The sequence below is a fragment of the Microcaecilia unicolor genome, chromosome 10, assembly GCF_901765095.1.
Source record: "Microcaecilia unicolor chromosome 10, aMicUni1.1, whole genome shotgun sequence".
Taxonomy (NCBI): Eukaryota; Metazoa; Chordata; class Amphibia; order Gymnophiona; family Siphonopidae; genus Microcaecilia; species Microcaecilia unicolor.
The window spans coordinates 165,373,289-165,396,018 of NC_044040.1; the positions used below are offsets into that span (position 1 = coordinate 165,373,289).

At 39.6% G+C, this 22,730-nt stretch overlaps 1 protein-coding gene across 2 annotated transcripts in view; it reads right to left on the reverse strand.

The window, feature by feature from the left end:
* PAX3 (paired box 3) overlaps nucleotides 1-22,069 on the reverse strand; it is a 157,785-nt gene extending 135,716 nt beyond the window's left edge. Inside the window, exons 1-4 of one of the 2 annotated variants that reach the window (XM_030216170.1) lie at nucleotides 21,797-22,069; nucleotides 20,466-20,701; nucleotides 19,589-19,715; nucleotides 18,411-18,545 (exon numbers count right to left, since the gene is read on the reverse strand). In XM_030216170.1, the coding sequence (XP_030072030.1) occupies nucleotides 18,411-18,545; nucleotides 19,589-19,715; nucleotides 20,466-20,701; nucleotides 21,797-21,881 (583 nt within the window). In that variant the 5' untranslated portion in view covers nucleotides 21,882-22,069. Of the gene's footprint in view, nucleotides 1-18,410; nucleotides 18,546-19,588; nucleotides 19,719-20,465; nucleotides 20,702-21,796 lie in introns of both variants that reach the window. The other variant, XM_030216169.1, reaches the window with a different exon arrangement.
* Between the last annotated feature and the right edge of the window lie 661 nt (nucleotides 22,070-22,730).

Here is a 22,730-nt window from a genome sequence, read left to right on the forward strand (position 1 = left end):
CTAAATAGCACTGCTAAACATACACAAGATGTACAACTGTCTAAGTTAGACATGTCAAATTATATGTTCCCAATGTGGCATAATATTGATGTCTCTAAATATATATAGGAAGGAGTTCATTTTTCAAGGCAGCACTAAATGCTACCTTCTGCCTTAGAACTCGGTGATGCCAATGTGCACTACAGTAGAGCACAATTACTTAGTATTCATAAGTATTTCAAAAGAATTGGGTCAGATGTCAACATCATATATAACACTGGTCTTATCCCTAACCCTAGAGAAGGAAAATTTTCTACCAAAGAGAAGACACAGCTAAGAGGTCTACAAAGTGGTCCATAGTGTGGACAGAAAAATATTCTGAAACTTTCTGGGTCAATCTAGTTGGGTCAGTGACAGTGCTGGAAATGCTGTGAAAGAATGTGGGGGGAAGGGAGGGGAGGGGAAGAAAACCTTTGCTCCTTGTTGATGGGTAACAACCAGTGTGGTCAGGTTCACAGCCTATAACTGGAGGGTTCTGAAAGGAGCCTTGGGGCAGTGAACAAACTATGTATGTTTGTAGGGAATATAAAAATCCCTGGGCAGTTGCAAATGAGGGTTCATGGTGCCAGATTCCAGTATTTATTCCCAAATAAGATAGAAGAAGAGAGGGGCAGGAAGAAACTGCCAAGTAGGGTTGTAGCAAGATCTAGATTTTTGAAGGAGGCCCAAGGGTAGACTGGGGGGACCAAACATTTCCTCTCAGTTTGCTGCCGCTGCCAATAGAGACCAAAAAGCACAACCACAGGTTTAGCCATGGGGTTACCACGCAGGCTGAACACAGGTTGCAGGCGCCCAGCGATGCAGAATGGAATTATACACAGGTGTTAGCTGCACAGGAAGACACAGCACAGGATATATTAAAATGTATGCTAACAAGCTAATTAACATATCCCATGCCAAGAGTACACTGTCTACTCTGACTCTCACACAACACAAGGTCTGAGGCTGTGTGATAGGTTTTATGGAGAGAATTTCTTGTGGATTTTTCACATTTAAGTGTTGATTTTGACTTGTTTTGCAATAGGAAGGAAGCCCCATGCAAGTTTTGCATCTGGGTGGTAAGCAACAAACATGTGCACATTTCTGAACAAAACACGTGCGTGTTTCATGAGAAGCTCATATTTAGGAGCAGAAGAGCAGGCCTGACGTATGCTGACACTTTTTGTCATGCATCTGGCATACTCTTCCCCCCAGTTGCATAAATTTTGCCTATAATTAACTTAATGCATGCCATACTATTAGTCTCTTAGTAAAAGCTATGTGCTCAGACATCCATGCGCAGCTGTCCCACCAGCCTTTCTGCATCGACCCCACAGTGTTCAATGGTAGGGCCAGTCCTGTATTCCACTAGCACTAGCACCATGGCTGAGGCACCAAAGCTGAGGACTGGAAAATCTGGACTGGAAAAAATAATCTATGCAAGTAGCAAATTTTTCCTCTCATTTACAACAGAGCTTTAATGTGTTAACATGCATTAAATCACATTAACACATGGTAATGCGACTTAACGCACATTGCAGAAGGCAAGCCCCATTAATCTTAATGGGCCTATTTGACTAACTATGCATTTAATGTCAATTAATTTACACTAACGAGTCATATACATTAGTAAATGAGGGCCTTTGTTTTACTGAATCCTGTGAGATTTGCATTTTCTATACAATTAATTTTCTTCTTCCTAGTATTCCAGAGTAAACACAAATACCATCCAGCATTCTTAGCCATCACTTTGAAAGTCTGAGCTATTTTCAGCACTAGACATTTTAATCTCTGGTGTGTTGGAACAGTTAAATACAGAAAAAATATTCAAACAACGCAAAAACAAGCGGGCACTGTATGAAATTAATGACCAGCAGATTGAAAACAACTCATAGGGGCCCTTTTACTAAGCCGCATAGGTGCCTATGTGCACCCAATGCGTGCCAATATGGAGTTACCACCCAGCTACCACGTGACCCATGCGGTAATTTCATTTTTTATGTGCGTCCGCTACGCACACCAGAAAATATAAATATTTTCAAAAAAAAGAGTGTCATCACTAAGAACAGAATGTCTGCCAAAGCAGAGGAATGTCGCAATCCCACGGGGAACAAACAGAAAACAAATAGGGAATGGAAAATGGACCACGCGATCCAGAAATGAGCAAAGACATTCCATGAATACTACATAAAATGACATTAAAAAACATATATAATCATAAGTATGTTATCAAAATTTGTAATGAACACAAATAAAATCTTAAAAACAAATGTTGAAATAAATCTACCAAGCCATATCTAATAATAGTTACATCAATAATAAGTAACGTGAATACATGAAAAAGAACAATAGGAACCTATATGATAATTCGTAAAGTCTGCAGATAAGTAAACATACACAACATATAAGTCATAAGTAGGTATTTTTTTTAATGTCATTTTATGTAGTATTCACATTGTTTTATGTATGTCTTTCTTCGACTTCTGAGGCAGGCCTATGGCCGAAACACAGTATAATGTTGAGTCTTCTGCTAATAAACAATCCTTTAAATAAACAGAGTGTCTTCACTCATCTCTGGATCATGTGGTCCATTTCCCACTCCCTATTTCTTTTCTAGATACAAATAGAAACACATATCTATATATACCACTTCTTCCTAGGGACGGGCAGCCAAAAAAATGTTCTTTTTTTGTCATTTCTCATATCATTTATGAGAATTTCTGTTTTATATTATTTTCATTTCACCATTTTCTTGTTTTGTCATTAGCTGACAATAGTGTGCATTATCCCTCTGGTTCTATAAAGGTTGCCAAACATTGCACATGCAAATTTAGGCATGTTTTCGATTTGCATGCAGCACAGCAAAGAGAGGGTGCAAAGGTCAAACAAAGTCCAAATAGCAAAAGAAAGCACCAAGAGCCTTAGGAAACAATTTTCAAAAAATGACCTGATACGGGCCATGTTTCAGCACACAGTACCTGCGTCAGGGGGTCACAAAGGTATAAAGACCGTGTGCAGCAGCAAAACTTGCTCCTCAGTACAGTTACCAGAATAAAAATGCTGTCCCTCAGTGCTACAGTAAAGTTAGTTACCTAAATTTATGCACACCTCTGGTCTTAAGTGGTTATTCTATAAACTGCACCAAACTGTAGGCATGGCTTATAGAATACCACTTACATAGGTATTTTCAGCACTGATTTTTTAGGTGCCATATATAGAATTTAGCTCTATGTGGAAAGAGGGCACACTGTTTCAGAAAAAGAGTGTACCCTTCCTGCTAGAGTGAACATGGCCCGGTCGGGACCCTCATTAAAGTTTGGCTGCCAACCCACTCTTGAAGGTCCACTGTGCTTTTTTTGTTTGCGAATGACAAAACATGAAGGGCCCTGTTTACAAAGGCGCGCTAGCATTTTTAGCACGCACCAAAAATTAGCGCAGGCTAATTGTGTAGATACCCATAATATTCCAGTGGGCATCTATACAGTTAGTGCGCACTAATTTTTAGTGTATGCTAAAAAAAAACACTAGTCACTATTCAGGCAAAATAATACTTTGTAGAGCTGGATACATATAATCACACATATATAGGCTCTTACTATCCAGTCCAAAATCAATTCATATTTAGTGTTCAACACCCAACAGCACTCTTCAGATCTTCAGTATAATAACATATATTTCCCATGAACCTCAGTGATGTTCAATCAGCAGTGATTTTTCAATCTGGCGATATTAACAAACATCAACCTCTTCATTGGTTCATTTTAAATATTCTTAACTTATTCATTCTATTTATTCAAGTCCATAATTTAAATTTGAACTTATCTTCTTTCTTTGATTTTATCAGACCCAGGGGTTCAGCTGCCCGACATGCACGTTTCGCTCCGAAATGAGCTGTCTCAAGGACATCCCCTATGATCGTATTAGCGTCAGCTCAGCAAAGGTAATTCAAAAGCCAAGGCAAACACTAGGGCATCTTATAAAGAGGGCACAAAGTGCCATGTACTTTTTTCTGCTCTTTTTGTTTGGTGATGACATGCAGTGACACATCCTATGTTGACATATCCTATGTAATTGCAAACAGCCCATCTTCTACTACTACTACTTAAGACTTCTAAAGCGCTACTAGGGTTACGCAGCGCTGTACAGTTTAACAAAGAAGGACAGTCCCTGCTCAAAGGAGCTTACAATCTAATGGACAAAATGTGTGGTCAATCAAATTGGGGCAGTCTAAATTTCCTGAATAGAGGTAGAATGGTTAGGTGCCAAAGGCGACATTGAAGAGGTGGACTTTGAGCAAGGATTTGAAGATGGACAGGGAGGAGGCTTGGCGTATGGGCTCAGGAAGTTTATTCCAAGCATAGGGAGAGGCGAGGCAGAAAGGGCGGAGCCTGGAGTTGACGGTGGTGGAGAAGGGTACAGAGAGGAGGGATTTGTCCTGTGAGCGGAGGTTTCGGGTAGGAGCGTAAGGGGAGATAAGGGTAGAGAGGTAATGAGGGGCTGCAGATTGAGTACATTTGTAGGTTAGTAGGAGATGCTTGAACTGTATGCGGTACCTGATTGGAAGCCAGTGAAGTGACTTGAGGAGAGGGGTGATATGAGCATATCAGTCCATGCAGAAGATAAGGCATGCGGCAGAGTTCTGAACGGATTGAAGGGGGGATAGATGGCTAAGTGGGAGGCCAGCAAGGAATAGGTTGCAGTAGTCAAGGCGAGAGGTAATGAGAGAGTGGACGAGTGTTCGGGTGGTGTGCTCAGAGAGGAAAGGGCGCATTTTACTAATGTTATAGAGAAAGAAGCGACAGGTCTTGGCTATCTGCTGGATATGCACAGAGAAGGAGAGTGAGGAGTCGAAGATGACTCCGAGGTTGCGTGCAGATGAGACATGTATACTTAGATGTATAGGTGACAGGATTTTGTAAACCTACATGTCGGTGGGGAGCTGATTAGGGTTTTCTTCCAAAACTCAAGCATTTTTCAAAGGGTGGTAAATTTGAACACCAGAAAGTTAAGCGTAATTTCCCCTCAAACACTTCTCCAAACCCCCAGTACAAATAATAAACTAGCCAGTGGTTGTGCTTGCAAATGCCATCAGGGATGTTTTCTGATATATATCTGTATTGCCATTTGAAAATACAGAATATATGTATGTATGCTTTGAAAGATGACCCAAACCACATGCCGAACAAGTCTCCTTTAAATGCCTGCAAGCTGCCACATATATGTAAAAGTAACACCATTTCAAAAAAATTGCTATTTATACGTATATAAAGATTTCCATCTGCAATCTCATTTTATAGAAATGGAAATGGCACCTAAGATTTTCCAAATTTACCTCTTAAAGCACATATTCACACTGAACCTAACCAGGCAGACCAATTCCTTTCAAAAACACCAATCAAAAATCATAAACAAATACAGCACAGAAAAAGTACAACTGAACAGTCTTTAAATGAGTAACCAAATCAAATCTATTCATTGTAATTCTTCCTACTTAATCAAACTAATGTCAGGGTTTTTGATGCCCAAAATAATGAAAAGGATTCTCCATTAAGGGAAGGCAATAATCAGTGTTAAACTGTCCATTATGGGGTTAATTTGATAAATATTTTTCATATGTGAAGTTTGCTATGCATGCAGAAAAGAGCTTTTTTACCAAATTTTGTGGACACATATGCTCGTCAAAAGTAAGCCAAAGATAGACTGCACCTACTTTTACACAAACTGCTAGCAGATGCAGATTGTATAAATTCACACACAATGACGCCAAAAGTAGAAAAAAAATCTATTACATCCTCCTCCCCCTGCCTGTTTTATCTTAGATTTTTGCCACTTATCCTTAATTCTCAAACCTGCCTATGTTCTGCATGGGGCATTATTTACAGTACGAGATAACCCAGTCTATGACCTGAAAGTTTCTCTTAGGGGTGTGTCTTGATTTTAACAGACTTAAAAATAAATTGTACCTACCCTACAAGCTTGCCCACTGCTGCAGAAAAACAGGGGCAATCTTGTTTGCCACAAACCATAACATTTTATTTATATCTTAGTGTACGCAAAGCAGAGGTAGAGTTGTTATGTACACGTATAGAGGTGGTTTTTAGAAAGCATGTACAAATCACAATTGAAACATCCAGGCATTTCAAGTTCCACTAGTATTTTAGTACAGGACCTGCCGACATAGAACCTGTTATGAAATACATTGATGAAATAAGTATTTATGTGATGTTTAGGAATGGAGAGAGCATCCATTTTAGAGACGTAAATATCTAAAATATCAATGCAGTCAAAATGGACACATAAACATTTATGTACTGGCACATACATATGTATGTTCTGAAAGATCCAAATCACAGACAAAGAATACAGGAAGAGCATCCCTAGGTAAAAAGTACCTGGAAGAAAGAGTAGGGGTGGATCTAAAGAATTTCCAGCAGCCAAATTTTAGATAAACAAAATTTTATTGACAAAGCACCCACACTTAAAAAAAGACAACATGGGCCCATGGTTCAGCTCTAATGAGAGAAGGGATTCAAAGGGGGGGTGAGAAAACCTTCAAATAAGTGTGACACACTCCTAATAAGACTTGGCATCTTCATAATTTGGCCTTCTATTCTTAGGTGCACAGGAGGCTGGCCTCTTCCAATTGAAAGGAAGCTCTGGAATGAGGCAGCACAGGATGAAGGTGAAAGGGGGTAGACTCCAGAGGAAAAGGTGATGGGATACATGGAACAGTCTCCCAGAGAAGGTGGTGGAAAGGAAGAACAGTATCTGAATTAAACGAAACATGGGACAAGCCCAGGAGAAGGGGACAGACAGGAGAGATTTATCCACAGAACGGAGTACCCGAGGGGGGGCATAGGGAGAGACAAGAGTGGAGAGGTACTGGGGAGCGGTAGAGTAAATGCACTTATATGTCAGTAAGAGAAGTTTGAATTGAATACAGAAACGGATAGGGAGCCAGTGAAGTGACTTGAAGAGAGGGCTATAATGTGAGCATAATGACACTGGCGGAATACTAGTCGTGCAGCAGAATTTTGAACAGATTGAAGAGGAGAGAGATGGCTAAGTGGGAGGCCTGTGAAAAGCAAGTTGCAATAGTCTAAGCAAGAGGTGATAAGAGTGTGGATGAGGGTTCTGGTAGTGTGCTCAGAAAGGAAAGGGCGAATTTTGGTGATATTATAGAGAAAGAAACGACAGGTTTTAGCAGTCTGCTGAATATGTGCAGAGAAGGAGAGGGAGGAGTCGAAGATGACCCCAAGGTTATGAGCTGATGAGACAGGAAGGATGAGAGTGTTATCCACAGAAATAGAGAATGGGAGAGGAGAGGTTGGTTTAGGGGGAAAGATAAGAAGCTCAAACTTTCCTGGAAGAGATTTTTTTACAGGGAGTGGGAAACCAGAGGGGCAGGAAATTGTAATTTGGGTGATCCAACATTTTACTATATGGTTTAGTGATTCTTCTGAGTGTTATTCTTAATTATTATTTTTTTAATATTTCTATATTCAACATTGAAGATATGGAATATGTTGTATACATCGATGAAACAGATTCCTACTTTAGGGCCCCTTATACTACACTGTGCTAGTGATTCCTGGTGCAGCAAATGAGAGGAAGCCCATTGGAATTGAATGGCCTTCCTCTCATTTGCCACACAGGAATCAGTAGTGTGGCTTTGTAAAAGAAGCTCTTAATGCATTTTGAATTGTATTATTTAGACAGCTAAATGTGAAAAATGTACAAGGGTGTGAAGACTTTTACAGGGCATTGCTTGTAGTGCCACTGAAACACTACTTTCAAGGAACTGTGCCTGATAGTGGAAATGTTTATAGTACAGTCATTGACCTCAGCCCTTTAGGTTAGAGATCCTTGGGAAGACAAATTTGTTCAAAGCGTCTCCATTTCAGCTTCTTGTCCTAAGTGGATACTCCTGTGGGGCAAACCCCAGGCCCAGAAAAAAAAAAAAAAAAGGAACACATTCTTCAAATTGACCAAATTTGACAATTTGATCATGTGACCAACTTTTTCCCTGCTTTTCAGCCAGTGTAAATTTGGATGGCAAAGAAAGATGAGCAGCAGCAAACTGTTTTTTGTTTGTTTGTTTTTTTGTTTGTTTGTTTTCTTTTGTAGGGTTTTTTAAAAACTGGTTTTTGTTTATTTATTTTGTTTTGCAGGTTTTTTTTTAAACATCATTATGTAGCATTCCTGCAGAAGATGTACTTTGCAAAGTGTAGTGATAAAGTGGTGCTGCATTGCACTGGTGGACATCCTGACATTATCTTCTCTCTCTCTCTCTCTTTCCTGCTGGAACAAATTACTGCAAAGCAGTGGCGTAGCCACAGGTGGGCCTGGGTGGTCCAGGGCCCACCTACGTAGGGCTTAGGCCCACCCAACAGTAGCACAAGTTTAGCGGTAGCTGGTGGGGATCCCAAGCTCTGCCAGCTGAAGACTTCCGCCTAATGGTAACAAAAACGCTACTCTCAACGATACTGGAACCTGCGCATGCTCAGTTTTCAGCGCATGCCTTTGCAGACTGACAAGGTGGAAAGAAGTGTTTTCCTGCCAGCTTAGATATTTTTTTGGTGATGGTAGTGGGGGGGGGGGGAGAACACTTGGTGCCCACCCACTTCTTGCCTAGGCCCACCCACAATCTGTTGTCTGGCTACGCCCCTGCTGCAAAGAAGGTACTAAATTACAGGCACAATACAAGAAGCAGACTAAATTACTGTAGGTATGCCTTCACAAGCATCAGCCCTAGAGATGTGAGATTGGGGGAAAACGTGCTGATAAATTACCAATTCTAAGATGATAGAAAGCCTGTCACACATTAAAATGTCTCGAGTGAACACATTTACTGAAGTACGTAAATCTTAAAGTTTGGAAGATCAAAGTCTAAGCTGAGGAAAATTTAAAGACCTTGTCAAACCAGGGACAATCCAATGTAGCACTGAGTAGGACATAGTTTCCTAGCTCCTGCCATCGTTTCTCCTTTTCTAGTCCTCTGTTACTCCTTTACTGAGTGGAAGGTATGAGATTGGACTAAGGATGTGAAATGGGGGTAGGAGAAGGGATCAATGCATGGTATGAAGGACCCAGAGGGCTAAAGAGTTGATGAGAGGAAATGGAGAGGGATGGGGAGGACGTGAGAGAGAGAAAGAAGATGGAACTGTGAAGCAAGAAAGAGAAGGTGGACATGCAGACCTACCATGTAATTCAGTCCCAGCAGGATTATGGTCCATTCTGAAGGAGGCCTCCAATCTTTCCTCCCACCCCCGCCCACATCTAGGGAATATTAGAGATGAGTCTAGCCCTTTACACAGGTGGAACATTTGACCTTTAAACCAGCAAAGCAGTTGGTTCTCCTTTATTGTTGCTCCTCATCATGCAAAGTGGCACCAATAATAGCTCTAAAAGCACTCCTCCACAAATCGGGCTGAACATACTGAATGCTCAAAAGAGATCAGCAAAGTCCACACATATTCCTAATAAGCAGAATCAGGAACTACAAATATCACCCTGCTTAGGGAAGCAAGTTAGAAAAAACCTAAATGGTTCCCTCCTGGAACTGGGTAGATTTGTGGCTATGCATTTCCAACCCCTTCTTTCATTCTCTTTACAAACCATTCTTTATCTCTGCTTCCACTGTCTCTTACTCACTCCTGAACCCCTCAGGTCGATCATACCATATCTTGTTGATTTCTGCTACCCCCATTCCACATCAATATCCCTATCTCATAAATCCCAGCCCTTCTAATACCCCCACACTCATACTTTCCTAACCCATTACCAATGCCCTGCTGATCTCTTCAATCTCCACTCAGTCTCCAAGTCCCCAGTCTTCCAAATCTCACCCCATCTAATCTGAGTACCCACTCTCTCCGCTTGTTCCCATCTCCCAAACTCTTAAGTCCCTGCTCTTCTCAAGTCTCCCCTCTCTGTATCTATTTTCTCCCACCCAATCTCTGTTTCCCTCCCTTTCTCCATTCATTTGGGAGTCCCTACTGTCTTCTTCCCCTACCTCCACTGTGGAAGTCACTGTTCTCTCCTCCTTCCTCTCTACCTACACTTCCCCTCCCCCCCAGACAAATATGGGAGAATTCTCACTTTTCCCCACCTCCCCTCTCTCAAGTGGATCCCCCAATCTCTCCTTCCCCCAAGTTTTACATTTGCTCTTGCTCCACCCCTGCCTCTTTCTCCCCTTCACCTCCAACGTTGGCCCCTCTGCCAGCACTTGTAACCTGGGCATTCCTTCTGCTATGGTATCAGTGTCACTCTTTTCACAGCCCACATCATTCAAACAGCTGATGTATAAACTGTACAATAAGTAAGAGAAAGAGTTGCTGACGCCATGGCAATACAAATGTTCAGATTACAAGGAAGGCCAGGGTGCAGAAGTGGGGAGAAAGAGATAGGAAAATAGCAGGAATAAAATGAAAGCTCAGGGAGTGGAGCGCCAGACCTTGGGGCATGCTGGGCAGGAGCATTTTTGGAAGAGATCTCTGGGCTGGTGCCACCACTCCAGACCCGGGGGGGGGGGGGGACACAAGCCTGAAGGTCATCTTCACTTGGGTACACACTGGTCCCCAGCAGTTCCTAAATCGAAGATTCCTTGGCAACTTCACCATCCCTGGAGGTAAATATGCAATCCATGGCCTGGAAAAAGTTTAAATAGCAGACTTGACACAGTAGATTCCAAAACACAGGCATATTCTACTCTGTCTTAATTACTTCAAGATGAAATTAAAATTCTACATCTGAAAAAATCAGTGCATGAGCTGAATCTGCTAAGGCTAGGATTGGCTCTTTCCTCATGGAAAACACTACATTACAGCATCAAAGTATGTCAATGTTAACTAAGATTTGCTCAAGGAAAATCTAAGTAGTTAGTCCTCCAGTAAAAAGTAGAAAAGAATTATACAGATTCTTGTTCCAAGAAATGTCTACCATGCTAACAAAATTCTTAGATTTTCAATTTGGGCAAGGTCTTCGAGTTAACACATGTTAGACTCAAGGACCAAGCGTTTATTAGCTCCTAAAGTGCAATAAGACAGATTGATTAATTCTATACTTCACTGGTATTTATATGGAGCCAGCTAGGAATCTGCTTATATCTTTAGTAAGGAAGAAGAAGAATCTTAAAGTTGATGATCATAGAATTCATACATGTCAATAGTTTGCAAGAACAATTCATCTGCATGGTAGATTTGTTTCTCCTGTTAACAAGAATATCAAGCTTTGAGCTATCAAATATTAGATTATTGATCATGCTAAATTGTATTTGTCATTTGATTATAATGAAGCAAAATCTTTCACTGATCATCAGATACCAGAAAAGAAAAATGAAACTGTGTCTTTAGGAATCTGATTAATTATGTCAATTATCTGAATGATTTGTTTATATTATTCTCTTACTCCTTTCTGTTTTGCCTTCTTAATCTTGGCAACTGAGTAAATATATATATATATATATATATATATATATATATATATATATATAGCTCATGCCTTTGATTGGTAGCTCATGGCAACCTACAATCAAGTACTGTAGGCATTTCCATACCCATAGATGGCTCACAATCTAACAGGAACAGTCATTCATTAGCACACGTTCAGTTTGTTAGCATTCTTTTAAAACTTTAGCATGATATAAATCAGATTAATGTGTAACCTATGAATTAACATGCATTATATCAATTAAAGTTTATTTTAATGTGTTAATTTCTTTTTAACAAATATGTAAAAGGAACTGAGATAAAGTCTAAAAATTGAGGGAAAGGGCCAAACAAACTGAAAAATCTCTACAGCGGGTAAGGTGACTTGCCTAAGGTCTTAATGAGCATCAGTGGGATTTGGACCCTGGGTTTTCCAGCTCTTAGTCTACTATACTACTCACCCTGCTATAGCTCAATAATACCATTTTGTCTTTTCTTATTTTTTCTTCCCTACAGCCTTTGGATCTTCCACACTCTGAGTTGAGCATTTACCATCCTGGAAAATGCTTTTGATGAGCGATTGGTTGCAAATTGTTTCCTAATGATGGTTCCTAATTTATTTCTCCTACATTAATTTGAAACAACAAACATTCTCACCCAGAACTACAGGAGCCTAATTGTGATACACATGCATGCATCAGTAGTCTGAGAATACGCACAAATCTAGAAAAATACACCCTTGTCACAGATGATATCCCTTCTCCCCCCCCCCCCCCCCCCCCCACAATAAATGTCCTGAAAATGTTGTATAGATCTGGACAACAAACACACTAGCTGTTAGAGACACACAGAGGCAAATGGACGTACAGGTCTGATAAGCCTTCTTTGCCTTCAAAACATGGGCTAATATAAAGATAAAATTAGAACAAAAAATCTTTGGTGAGCAAGTTTGATCCTGCTTTCAGTGGCGGAAAGCAAAATTTGGCCAGGCAGATAGAATTTGGTTTTAAGTCTTCTTGTGTAGCCTGCTTTCTTGATGCCGCTTGATTTGAACATTAAATATTAAAGTCAAGACACTTCCCTAAGAGAAACGTTTAGGTCATAGACTGGGACATCTCTAAATAGTCCTTTATTCACAAGCAGATTTGAAAATTAGGGCTAGGTGGCAAAGATTTCTGACAGAACAGGTGGGGTATGTTCCTACTTCTTATCTTTACCACATGTGAGTTTATAAAAGTTTTAACTGGTAGCAGAATGTCCGCATTCTAAATTCAATTGAATGCAAGATAGATAGATAGATAGATAGATAGATAGATAGATAGATAGATAGATAGATAGATAGATAGATAGATAGATAGATAGATATTCATTCATTTATAACTTATTGGTTCCGGGGCTAGCAATAAAATTGGCCCACAACAAAGCTGAATTTTCAAGCCTGTGCTCCCTAATGTAATTTTCAAACATAAAAAAGCCCATTGACTGCATAAAGTTATAATGGCCTTTCTTGGTCAATACTAATCCTCATTTTGGTATCTCAGCATATACTATCACCATTTCAATTGCCTTCATCTGGTCTTTGCACCAGAACCAAAGGAACCCCAGAAAAGTCTCCCACTTGGTTTAGTTCAGTTTGAAGTCCACTGCTGGTTTCAGCGGCAGAAGAGGATTTTCCACGTCAAAAACTGAAATGATCCCACTTTGATCTCTGTGGTTAAGAGCCAGCCTACAATGAGAGATCGGGGGCAGAGCTACTGGCCCTTGTTTTCTACAACAATGGATTCAGCAAACAACCCTTAATCAATATTTGGCCAGGGACACAGAAAACTTCCTTTTCAAATTTTAATTCCTGGTTGTAAAACAACTGCAGAGCAACCAGGAGATAAGGCATTGAACTGACTGCTCAATTGCCTTTTACTGTCCTGTTACTTACATATGCACATTCTTAATAGTTCTTAAACATTCATCTACTAGCATCCATAAACTGACTGCCCGGGAAACCGTGAGCATCAAGTCGCCTATTATTTTCAGTGCACTATACTATGGGGAGGTGGAGGCATGGCCAAAAACCTCCTTCTGTTTTCCATTTGACCCTCTGGCATCACTGAAATCATTTTATTAAAAGAAGGAAGAAGCGACTATCTGAATCCGCCTTTATAAAAATGACGTCTAATTAAGCTAAAACTGCCATAAACTCAGATATATCTGGAAAGTAATAGTTCTTTTTCTTCATTAACACAAAATAACCCGTTGAAGGTATAATTATGCCCCCCCCCCCAAAAAAAAAAAAACCGTTGAATTACTGCACGTTTTAACCCTTAACGGTTGGTTCAAAAAACTTGATTTTTCACATTTTTTGTTCTGTCTTTGCTGTCAAAAAAAGTATAATTTTAAAAAATGACTCAAATAGCCTCAAGTCTTAAACATAGAAAGTTTTTCACTACAGCTCCGATCATAAAGCAAGATGTCCATACTGCATGTGCTCTCCTGTACAAATTAGCTAAGTATCTTTTAACTAAAACGTTTTTCTTTTTCTCCATTGCAATAAGAATGACCATTTAATGCACTCAACTTGGGAAATGACTTCCACAGTTTGAAATAAAATATGACAAACTATTATTAATAACAACTGTTTAAGGGAAAGTCGTCTTATATCAAATGTTCTTGTTGCTTAACATTTATTTAAACGGATAGGGAAGCTAACACATACTGACAGTTCCTCAGGAATCCCGAGGGCCAGCAGTAGAACAGCTACAAAGTGCTCTCTGGTTAATTTAAGAAGAAATTGAGTGAAACACACAGCAATAAATCAGACCAATCTAGGCAATTGCGAATTCCTCCGTGTAATTGTCACTTTTTAATTTTGCTTGTTAAGCGTTCAAACCGGACTGGAATAGGCAGAGAACCAAACAAGGATGAAAAGTTTTCTTTCTGCATATTTTTATTCTTTGTTCATGTAAATGAAATTTAAAAACGATACAGCTTTTTTTTTTTTTTAAGTTGATTAAGATTAAGTTCCTGAACAATCGAACCAGACGTGTTTTGTTGGAAAAAGGTTTTGGAAGAGAACAATCCGAATTTTATTCCGCGCCTACTTTTGCAGCAGAAACAGTTATAAATCAAGAATGTAATAAGTTATAATCGTCCGCAACGTTAAGCTTTACAGCAGAAAGAAAACAGTTGACAAGGGGAAGAAGGGTTTTTGAAAATAGTGCTGCTCGGCATAAATAATCCAATTTCTGGTGTCTTCCTCTCCGCTTTATTAATGAAATCAACGTTTTAAACTTCCAGTTCCTGAACAAGTAATCCGAAAGCATATCTCTAACCACAAAATAAAATATCAGGTTGTCCATCTAGCCCCTGCTGCTCTTCGGATCACATCAGCCACTTCAAAGTCCACGCAACAAGTCTAATAGTAACATGGCAGCTAAATATTTGAGCTAGGGGCTTGTAGTCGCGTGTCGAGTTTACAGTAATCATCTGTCCTGTAATTCCATTACAGCACAAAGCAAAAATGTTTCAAAACATCCCAAACAAGGGAAAACGTCACCAAAGAAAAGAAATTTTCCTATTACTAGGAGCTTTTGTTAAAAGACTTTATTCTTTCCCCCCCCCCCCCCCTTATAAAATGGGGGAAGCGGCAGAAATTTCACGAATGTCTGCCTGGAGCTGAAAAGGGAGGGCTAGTCCAAGATGAAAGTGAGAGGAAATAAAGGAGACCCTTTAATGTGCCTACAGAGCCCAGGGTCCGGGGAGAGGGTGCAGGGCGCTCCGCGGCGCAGCGCATACAACTTGCTCAGAGGGAGGGAGGGGAGTCCATTGTGTCGCCGCCTTGGGGCCAATTCCATCCTCTGCGGGGGGAACAGAGGGCCCTATTCAGCAGGCTGCCTTTAATACACTCTGCAGAGCACTAAAATGTCACCCTGCGCAGCAACAGAAACATTTAGAAGCCTCGATTCATGTTCAAAGAAGGCCCAGGGAGGCAACTAGGGAATTAATCGAGCTAATCCCAGGAGCTAAAGTTTATCCAGCCGGTGCCAGAACCCCAGTGTAGCAAATTTCATAGGTGACAACTCAGCAAAACCATCAATTTAGCAATCATTTGGATAATCTCCAAAATGTTATAAACGTGCCTGTGAATATTTTTGTGAAATCAAACGGTATAGCCTTAGGTGATTTTATAATAAAATATAACAAGTATTGAAATTCATTGTGTACATTCTTGGGAAATAAATTGTCCATCCAGTACTAACGGTGTATATTTTTTCAATGCCCTTTGTCTTTAATCTTTTGGTTTATTTGGCTAGTTGTCCTCTTAAAGGGTGTCTTAGAAGTATATTTGTGCAACCAAAAATTTCATCTCATTCCACTATCTATATCTTGGCTGCTTGTCTACACCGGCAATTGCCTACAGTCTAATGCCGGTGAGGTCCAAATCATAGAACGTCACTGATTTTTTTTTACCAGGGGCAGTATGAAGGGTGAAGGTACGTCACAATTCCCCGGGATCTTTCCAAACCTATTATAAGCAGAGCATAGGCTGGATTCTAGAGTTTTAGCAAAGGGGTTTCTATTCACAGGCAGGCCTACTGCATATAGTCTTCTTCTGACGAATGTCCATGAGTTTACTTTGAACAGTGTAGAACTTACCTCTAAGAAACCCTCAGAAAAACATATGGAAGGACCCTGCTGTTCAACTTCCCTTACCCCTGGGATAATCACACTCGTTTATTTCTAAATATTCGGCAAAGCTATCTTTCTTCCATCTTTGTGATCTTGGTAATGCTCAAAGACACAAGTATCCTAGGGTTTCTCTGATTAGGCTTTATCTCGTACAATTCCTTCTAGTTTTACATTGAGGATGCTGCTTCAATGGAAGCCTCTATGATTTAAATAAAAAAAAACAGAGCTGGGATTGAGGTATTTCTTACACGACATCTATTTTTTTCCCAAGGCTCCTATAGTTTAAATGAATAGTTTCAGTTGTCCTTTTTTTGAAAGACAGTCGGCATCTCTAGACGTCTAGAACGCCTAGGAACATTTTGTAGGTGGAAACAAGTCACTTTTTCCACGGTGGAGAGTCCATAAAACTGCTCCGAACAGTGACTATTGGAGATCATTGAATAATTCATCCCTCATTGCAAGCCCATAATGTCTTTTCTGGGCCCTTTGTTGAGCTGTTTTCTCTTCTTTTCTCCTTGAATTATAAAAAGGTTGCCTTCTTTTGTTCGCATCAAGCTGCTGCTAGCTGAAGCTTTGTCTGCGCACAGCTAAAGTATGAGCTTCAATGGACTCTCCCCGCTTTGTTTCCCAAGTTCATCTCCAAGTGTAGATTGTGTATAGAAGCCCTTCTTTGTAAAAGCTGGAAAAGTTGTACAAATGTTTGACCAGCTCATTTGGCAGTTTTTGTCTCCTCTAGTTGCCTATGGGTAAAGCACTCGAGAAAAGTGCTAGAAAAAACCTCAACTTCCAACAGCAAATTCCTCTAGAATTGTGGCTGTATCTCTCCTTTTCCTTCCTTATTAATGTGAGTAATTTCAGCTGGTTTTTCAGTCTCCCTAACATCCAGTGAACAGTAGGAAAACGCACGAAAGAGTATGATTGGCGACTTTAAAGACCACTGACTTAATACCCTGTAAAGAAACCCTTTTCCGGGGAAAACTAACTATGTAATTTAAAACTCTTCATTTGACTGTTCCGGTAAATAAAGAGCTTCTACTTCCCGGCAATATTGTCGCTGGATAAAGTCCGAGCATCATGTCTCACGGATCATCCACCGAAAGAGGAAAATAATATTTTTGATACTAAAATGAACTTTCGCATCACCATATGCAGCCGCTAATGCGACGATTCACCAAAAGCTGCAAAAGTACGGCATCTGCTCCACGATCAGGATTAACTTTGGAAGAGTCTGTCCCGTTTTAAAAATATTAATTTTGCTGCAAGGAATTTTCGGGCTAATTACTGGATGCGAGTAATTTAATGTAATGGGTTACATATTTGTAAAAGGGTAGTATTATATTTGTTTCGAAATGGGCTGTTGAAATAATAATGAGCAAAAAGAACAAACTCAAAGCAAAGTCATTCATATGCTCATACAGTTTCATTTTCAAAGGCTTTAACTGAGATGATTGTTTAAATGAACAGTTTATTACCCCTAATAAAATGTTGAGAGTAGTGAAAGGAGGATGATTTAGAAGAAAATACGCATCTTCAGAAACTAACTTTCAATGCTACACTCCCTTCATCAAGTCAAAACAGAATGAGCAGGGTTAAGCAATAGTGTTGCCAATAATTAATATAATTCTCCAAAGATAATCAGAAATGTAAAGAGTTAATTCAATAAAAAAGACATCACCTACAACTCTCTTTTAAGGCCCTTAATTTCCTACATAAAAAGGAGTGAAATACACCATCATTATTTACAGTAAACGGAAGAGAATTCTAGGATTTGAAATGAATCTGGAAAAAAAAACTTCACGTGGGCCTTTGAGTTTCCCCTTTATTTTTTTTTTTTTTTTTGAATTAGAGGGAAATAACAATCTGATCAACAGGTCACCACATCGAAAAGAATCCCTCAAGGAGGAAGTCTTTCCTCTCGCTTCGGTATAAAAGTTGTAATAGCTCTCACACCTTGGTCAGAGTTTTATCACCAGCAAGCAGGGCCAATAAAACAGCTAGGAAAATCCTGCATTTCCCACACACTCTCCGAATTCATATACAATACTCAAGCGAATAAGACCGAGAAATACCCAGTGCAGAGGGGTAACAATTAAAATTCGTAACGAAACTAGGTCTCTTGCATTAGAGGAATGCATACCACACATTCATCAAACTGCTGAATGGAATTCTATCACCTGTCCTGAGAGCAAACAACCCCGGATCGCTCCCTAACTAGTTACCATAGGATCCTCCGCGGGTCCCAACCAGCAAAAAATTAGGGAGTCAGCGGCCTTACAATACCTCTGTCTCTAAGGATCCCATCGATGCTGTGTTTCGTCTTCTTCTCGCTTTCTTCTACGTCTTTTCTTTCAATCTCAGCCTCTTCATCTTCCCCTTTCCCAAACTTACTTCTCAAAATACGACTGATAGAACTCACTTCAAACAAAAAGAAATGAGGCTCATTAACTTTGCAGCGACCGCCTGCCTGCACTGGATTGTTCTCTAAAACGCTGTTTTGGGAATACTTTCCTATCCGTATAACTAACCTATCTAGCTTGCTGCCTGTGATATCGGTGTGTTTATCTGTTTCCTGTCTATCGATCGATCGATCTCTAGTCATATCATTTATGTGGCTTGTTTAAAAACCAAGTCTGACAAAAATAAAGTGAATTTACTGCTTCCATAATAACGTAGCAGGCTTTACAGTTTAAAGCAACAACCTAAGTTGGTGTGTTTTAGCACTGCCTCGGTGAGATGAGTGTACTGGGGAGATATCAGTGCAAACCTGCTCTTATAAAAAGCGTTGCTTTCAAACTATAAACATGTCGGTTACAAGAAAATACCTAGGTGAAAAAAATATATATAAATGTAGAGAATATGTAACCATTTGTCCCCGGGCAGAATGTAGTATTTCGTGTACAATCATATTGCATCCTAATTCTGTCATTTCTCAACATTCCAGCTTAGTGAATAAATATAATATACAGTCTAGAATATTTCCAAAAATGAAATATGCATTGTTGTCTTCTAACTTAAAACAAATTGATTTCTGAAGGCTCAGATCAAAAAGGAAAATATCAAACTACCATCTGTTCTTTACAAGAAGAAGCGGTTGGCTGCATCTGTATGCTATTTTTCCATTAATTTTTTTCCCAAACTTCTCATTAAAATGGATTTAAAGTTCTATTTTCTTCTAAATAATAATTAAAAAAAAAAAAACTTGCTGTATCCACGTGGAACAGTGATTTATAATTGTTAACCTCTTCCCAACTCCCTTTAGTTTTCTTTGAAACCAGAGTCGATGAACATTCATGAAATAATGAAAGTTTAAATATTTTATGGAAGTAGGAGATGATTCCTTAAGGGAAGACGCTTCCTCCACAAAAGCATCAATCAATAAGTTTGCATTGCCTGAACGAACCTGCTGCACTAACACAGATGAATGGCTGGGACTGTAAATAGTAATGGATGCCAAGTACCTGAGGGAACAGTATTTCGATCACAGACCCCGTCTTTGAGTAACTTGTCTCGTATTTCCCAGCTGAACATGCCGGGGTTATCTCTCTTGTATTCCTCAATTTTTTTCTCAACATCCGGTGTTGTCACCTGCTTTAGTGAAAACACACACAAAAGTAGATACTGTTGTTTTGTTTTGTTTTATTTTTTTTTCCAAAGCAACAACATTTATCAGGGCATGTTGCATGTACAATACATAAATAAATAATGTAAACCAACGCATACAGAATTGAGCAGAAAGTAATAAGGAATCGTTTTACTACAAATCACTACAACCGGCAAACTAGCCTCCTGTCTAAATAAACTATCAGATACAGTGTTTAAATTCCAAACTGGAAACTTTGAAAACGTGACAGTCCGTATAAATAGTTTGACAATATGTGTTATAGCAAGCATAGAAGCACAAATGATATGGGTTTGAAAAAAATGACAAAACTCTTGAAATATGCAACTTTAGAAGGAAAAAAACCTCAACAGACGTAGCTCATATCAAACATAAATTAACATATATGTCCTCTACATGTGCATTCATCTGTTTGTGCCTGTTTCTAACTTCATTTACAACAGATGTGCATAAGTATAGAATACTGCTTTTTTTTTTCTTTCTTTCTTTCAAAACACTCCCTCCTTTACTCTCAAAAAGCAGACTGGAAAAGAAACGGATGTTCTATCAGAATGTAAATATTAAAATATATCGAAAACAACCTCTCATAACTTGAATATTATACAGCTTCCATCTGATGAATAACTGTGCCCCCCACCCCCCTAGTTCTTTCATCAACCCTGTTCTAAGCTGGTGTTGCGGGGACAGTATAAAAGCGGTTCGGACATCAGGCTCACCTTGGGTTTGCTGCCCCCGATGGCTCCCGGTCGGATGGAGCCAGTCTCCTGGTACCTACAAAGGATCTTGGACACACAGCCATGGGACACCCGCAGCTGGCGGGAGATGACACAGGGTCTTATCCCGTGATGAGCCATTTCCACTATCTTGTGCCTGATGTGGTTAGGTAAAGGCCTGCCATTAATAAAAACTCCGCCAAGCTGGTTTACTCTGCCTTGGCCTAAAGGTGTAGACACTTGGGGGGGGGGGGGGGGGAGAGAAGAGAAGAAGAAATAAAATAATACAATGTTAATATTATTTATTCAGCATTTAGCAAATAGAATAGTCCTAAAAACCATAAGATTGGTTTTGAAAAAGTATGACAACTATTGGCTAGGGCGAGTTAAAGTGAAACTAATTGTACTCATAACGTTCTGTGAAGTGTGAGCAAAGCTGACCTAAGCGTTTTTGGTCTCTTGTATGTATTTTGTGCGATTTAAACGAAAATATTCCTACAGAGAAAATTATAAGCCTCTGAAACATGAAGGTAAATCATTCAGATCCAAGGGCTTCTTCAGCAGAAGTCAAGTTAATTCAGAAACACAGCAGGTCTACCTAACTGATTACAGGATAATCTTCCTGACACTGCCGGAACCACTTAGGAGTTCAAAGGAAAAATAAAGTATGTGTGTGAGAGAGAGAGGGAGAGAGGAATATTTTTTGGTTTGTAATACAATACACCGAATTGAAGAACCTACTCATAAAGTTTTTCGTCCATTATACTCAATTGGTCTCTTTTTGAGCAAAGCGTTCTAAGCATAGCAGTTAAGATGATATGAAACAGAACAATTCTGCTTTTCTAAAAGCTGAGGTTTATTGGGGGTGGGGAAAGGGTGGATAGTCTGCTTCTTTTAATTAAAGTTTTGCGTTTGTATGCTTTCGTGATCTGTAGCTTTATAAAATGCATAGATAGATAGATTTTCTTTATTGCTTCACTTAATTTTCCTCCCTGCTTCAAAAACTTTTTCATGCTTCACTTTTTTTTACAAACTGTGCAGATTTGCCCACGTTTCATAACAGAGGCTTTAATTAACAAAATCTCAGACTCTGGAATCTGTGTTTAAACAATGGCATGTATCACACATTACCAATTTACAATGGGCTTTTAGGATACATTAAAATAACATTTATAATCTACCTCTCATGCAACATTTTTTTTAACATCTTGCTTGTTTTTGCATTCAGTTTTGTCTTTGTTGAATGATTTCCAGCAACTCTTATTAGCAGTTAAGATTGTATCTGTACTGGGAATTACTATCTTATTATATGCTAAAAGCCTCTTCTATCTTACCTTCTAATGGGAATCCGCTTCTGGGGTAATTCTGTCCCGGAGCTGGTCTCATCATTCTTGGGACAGCTCCAGCAAGACTTGTCATTTTGGATTCAGATTTACAATATTATATCCAGGAAATTCCTGCAAAAAGAAAAACCGACTTTCGCAATAGATCCCACTGAATAGTGAAAGTCCGGGGACATAAAAAGTTTGAGCTCTTGCTCTTCCGTTGACAAAACGACGTGATATCCCAGCGACAAAACAGGGACGACAACAAAGATTTTGCGCAAGGAGGGGAAGCTGCAGAAGTGTCTGTGCATGGACTCTGGTGTAGCAGTGTTTACAGACCAATAGACTGAAATCTGTAATTCAGTGGGAAGGATTTCTTCCTGTTGTTGATACAGAGTGAAAGGGAACTCTGCTCTGTAGTATTTATTAGTTCTTTCACCCAAAGCTCCATCAGGATCTCTGTGTTTTCATTGGTCAGCTGGCAAACTGTCCTGTCTAGGGAAGGCGGCTTCTGATTGGATGAAACCTGCCACTTTCCCTTCTCATCATTACAATCGAGGCCTTAGTAAAGCTGAGGGATCCAAAAAGCTTCGCTGCTTCCTTTGCTAGGAGGATTGTTCTCATCAGGGAAGTGGACAGGAGGAAAGGCAGCAACAGTGCAGAATTCAGGTCTCATTCTCTCTCTCTCTCTCTCTCTCTCTCTCTCTCTCTCTCTCTCTCTTTTTTTTCCAGCTATCTTGGTAAAATGCAACTTTCCCCACTTGAAAGTCTCCAAAGCCTAAGTTTTCTTGCAGTCACTCTTGATGAGAACTTTGTTGTAAGTGGGGTTTTCTTGTCTTTGATATAAATATGATGCAAAATTCGCCTCTTCTTAAACTTTCGGGTTAGTTTGGAGGAAAGATCTTCCTGCGCTCCAAGTTTTTGTCTCCTTATTCTCTAAGTT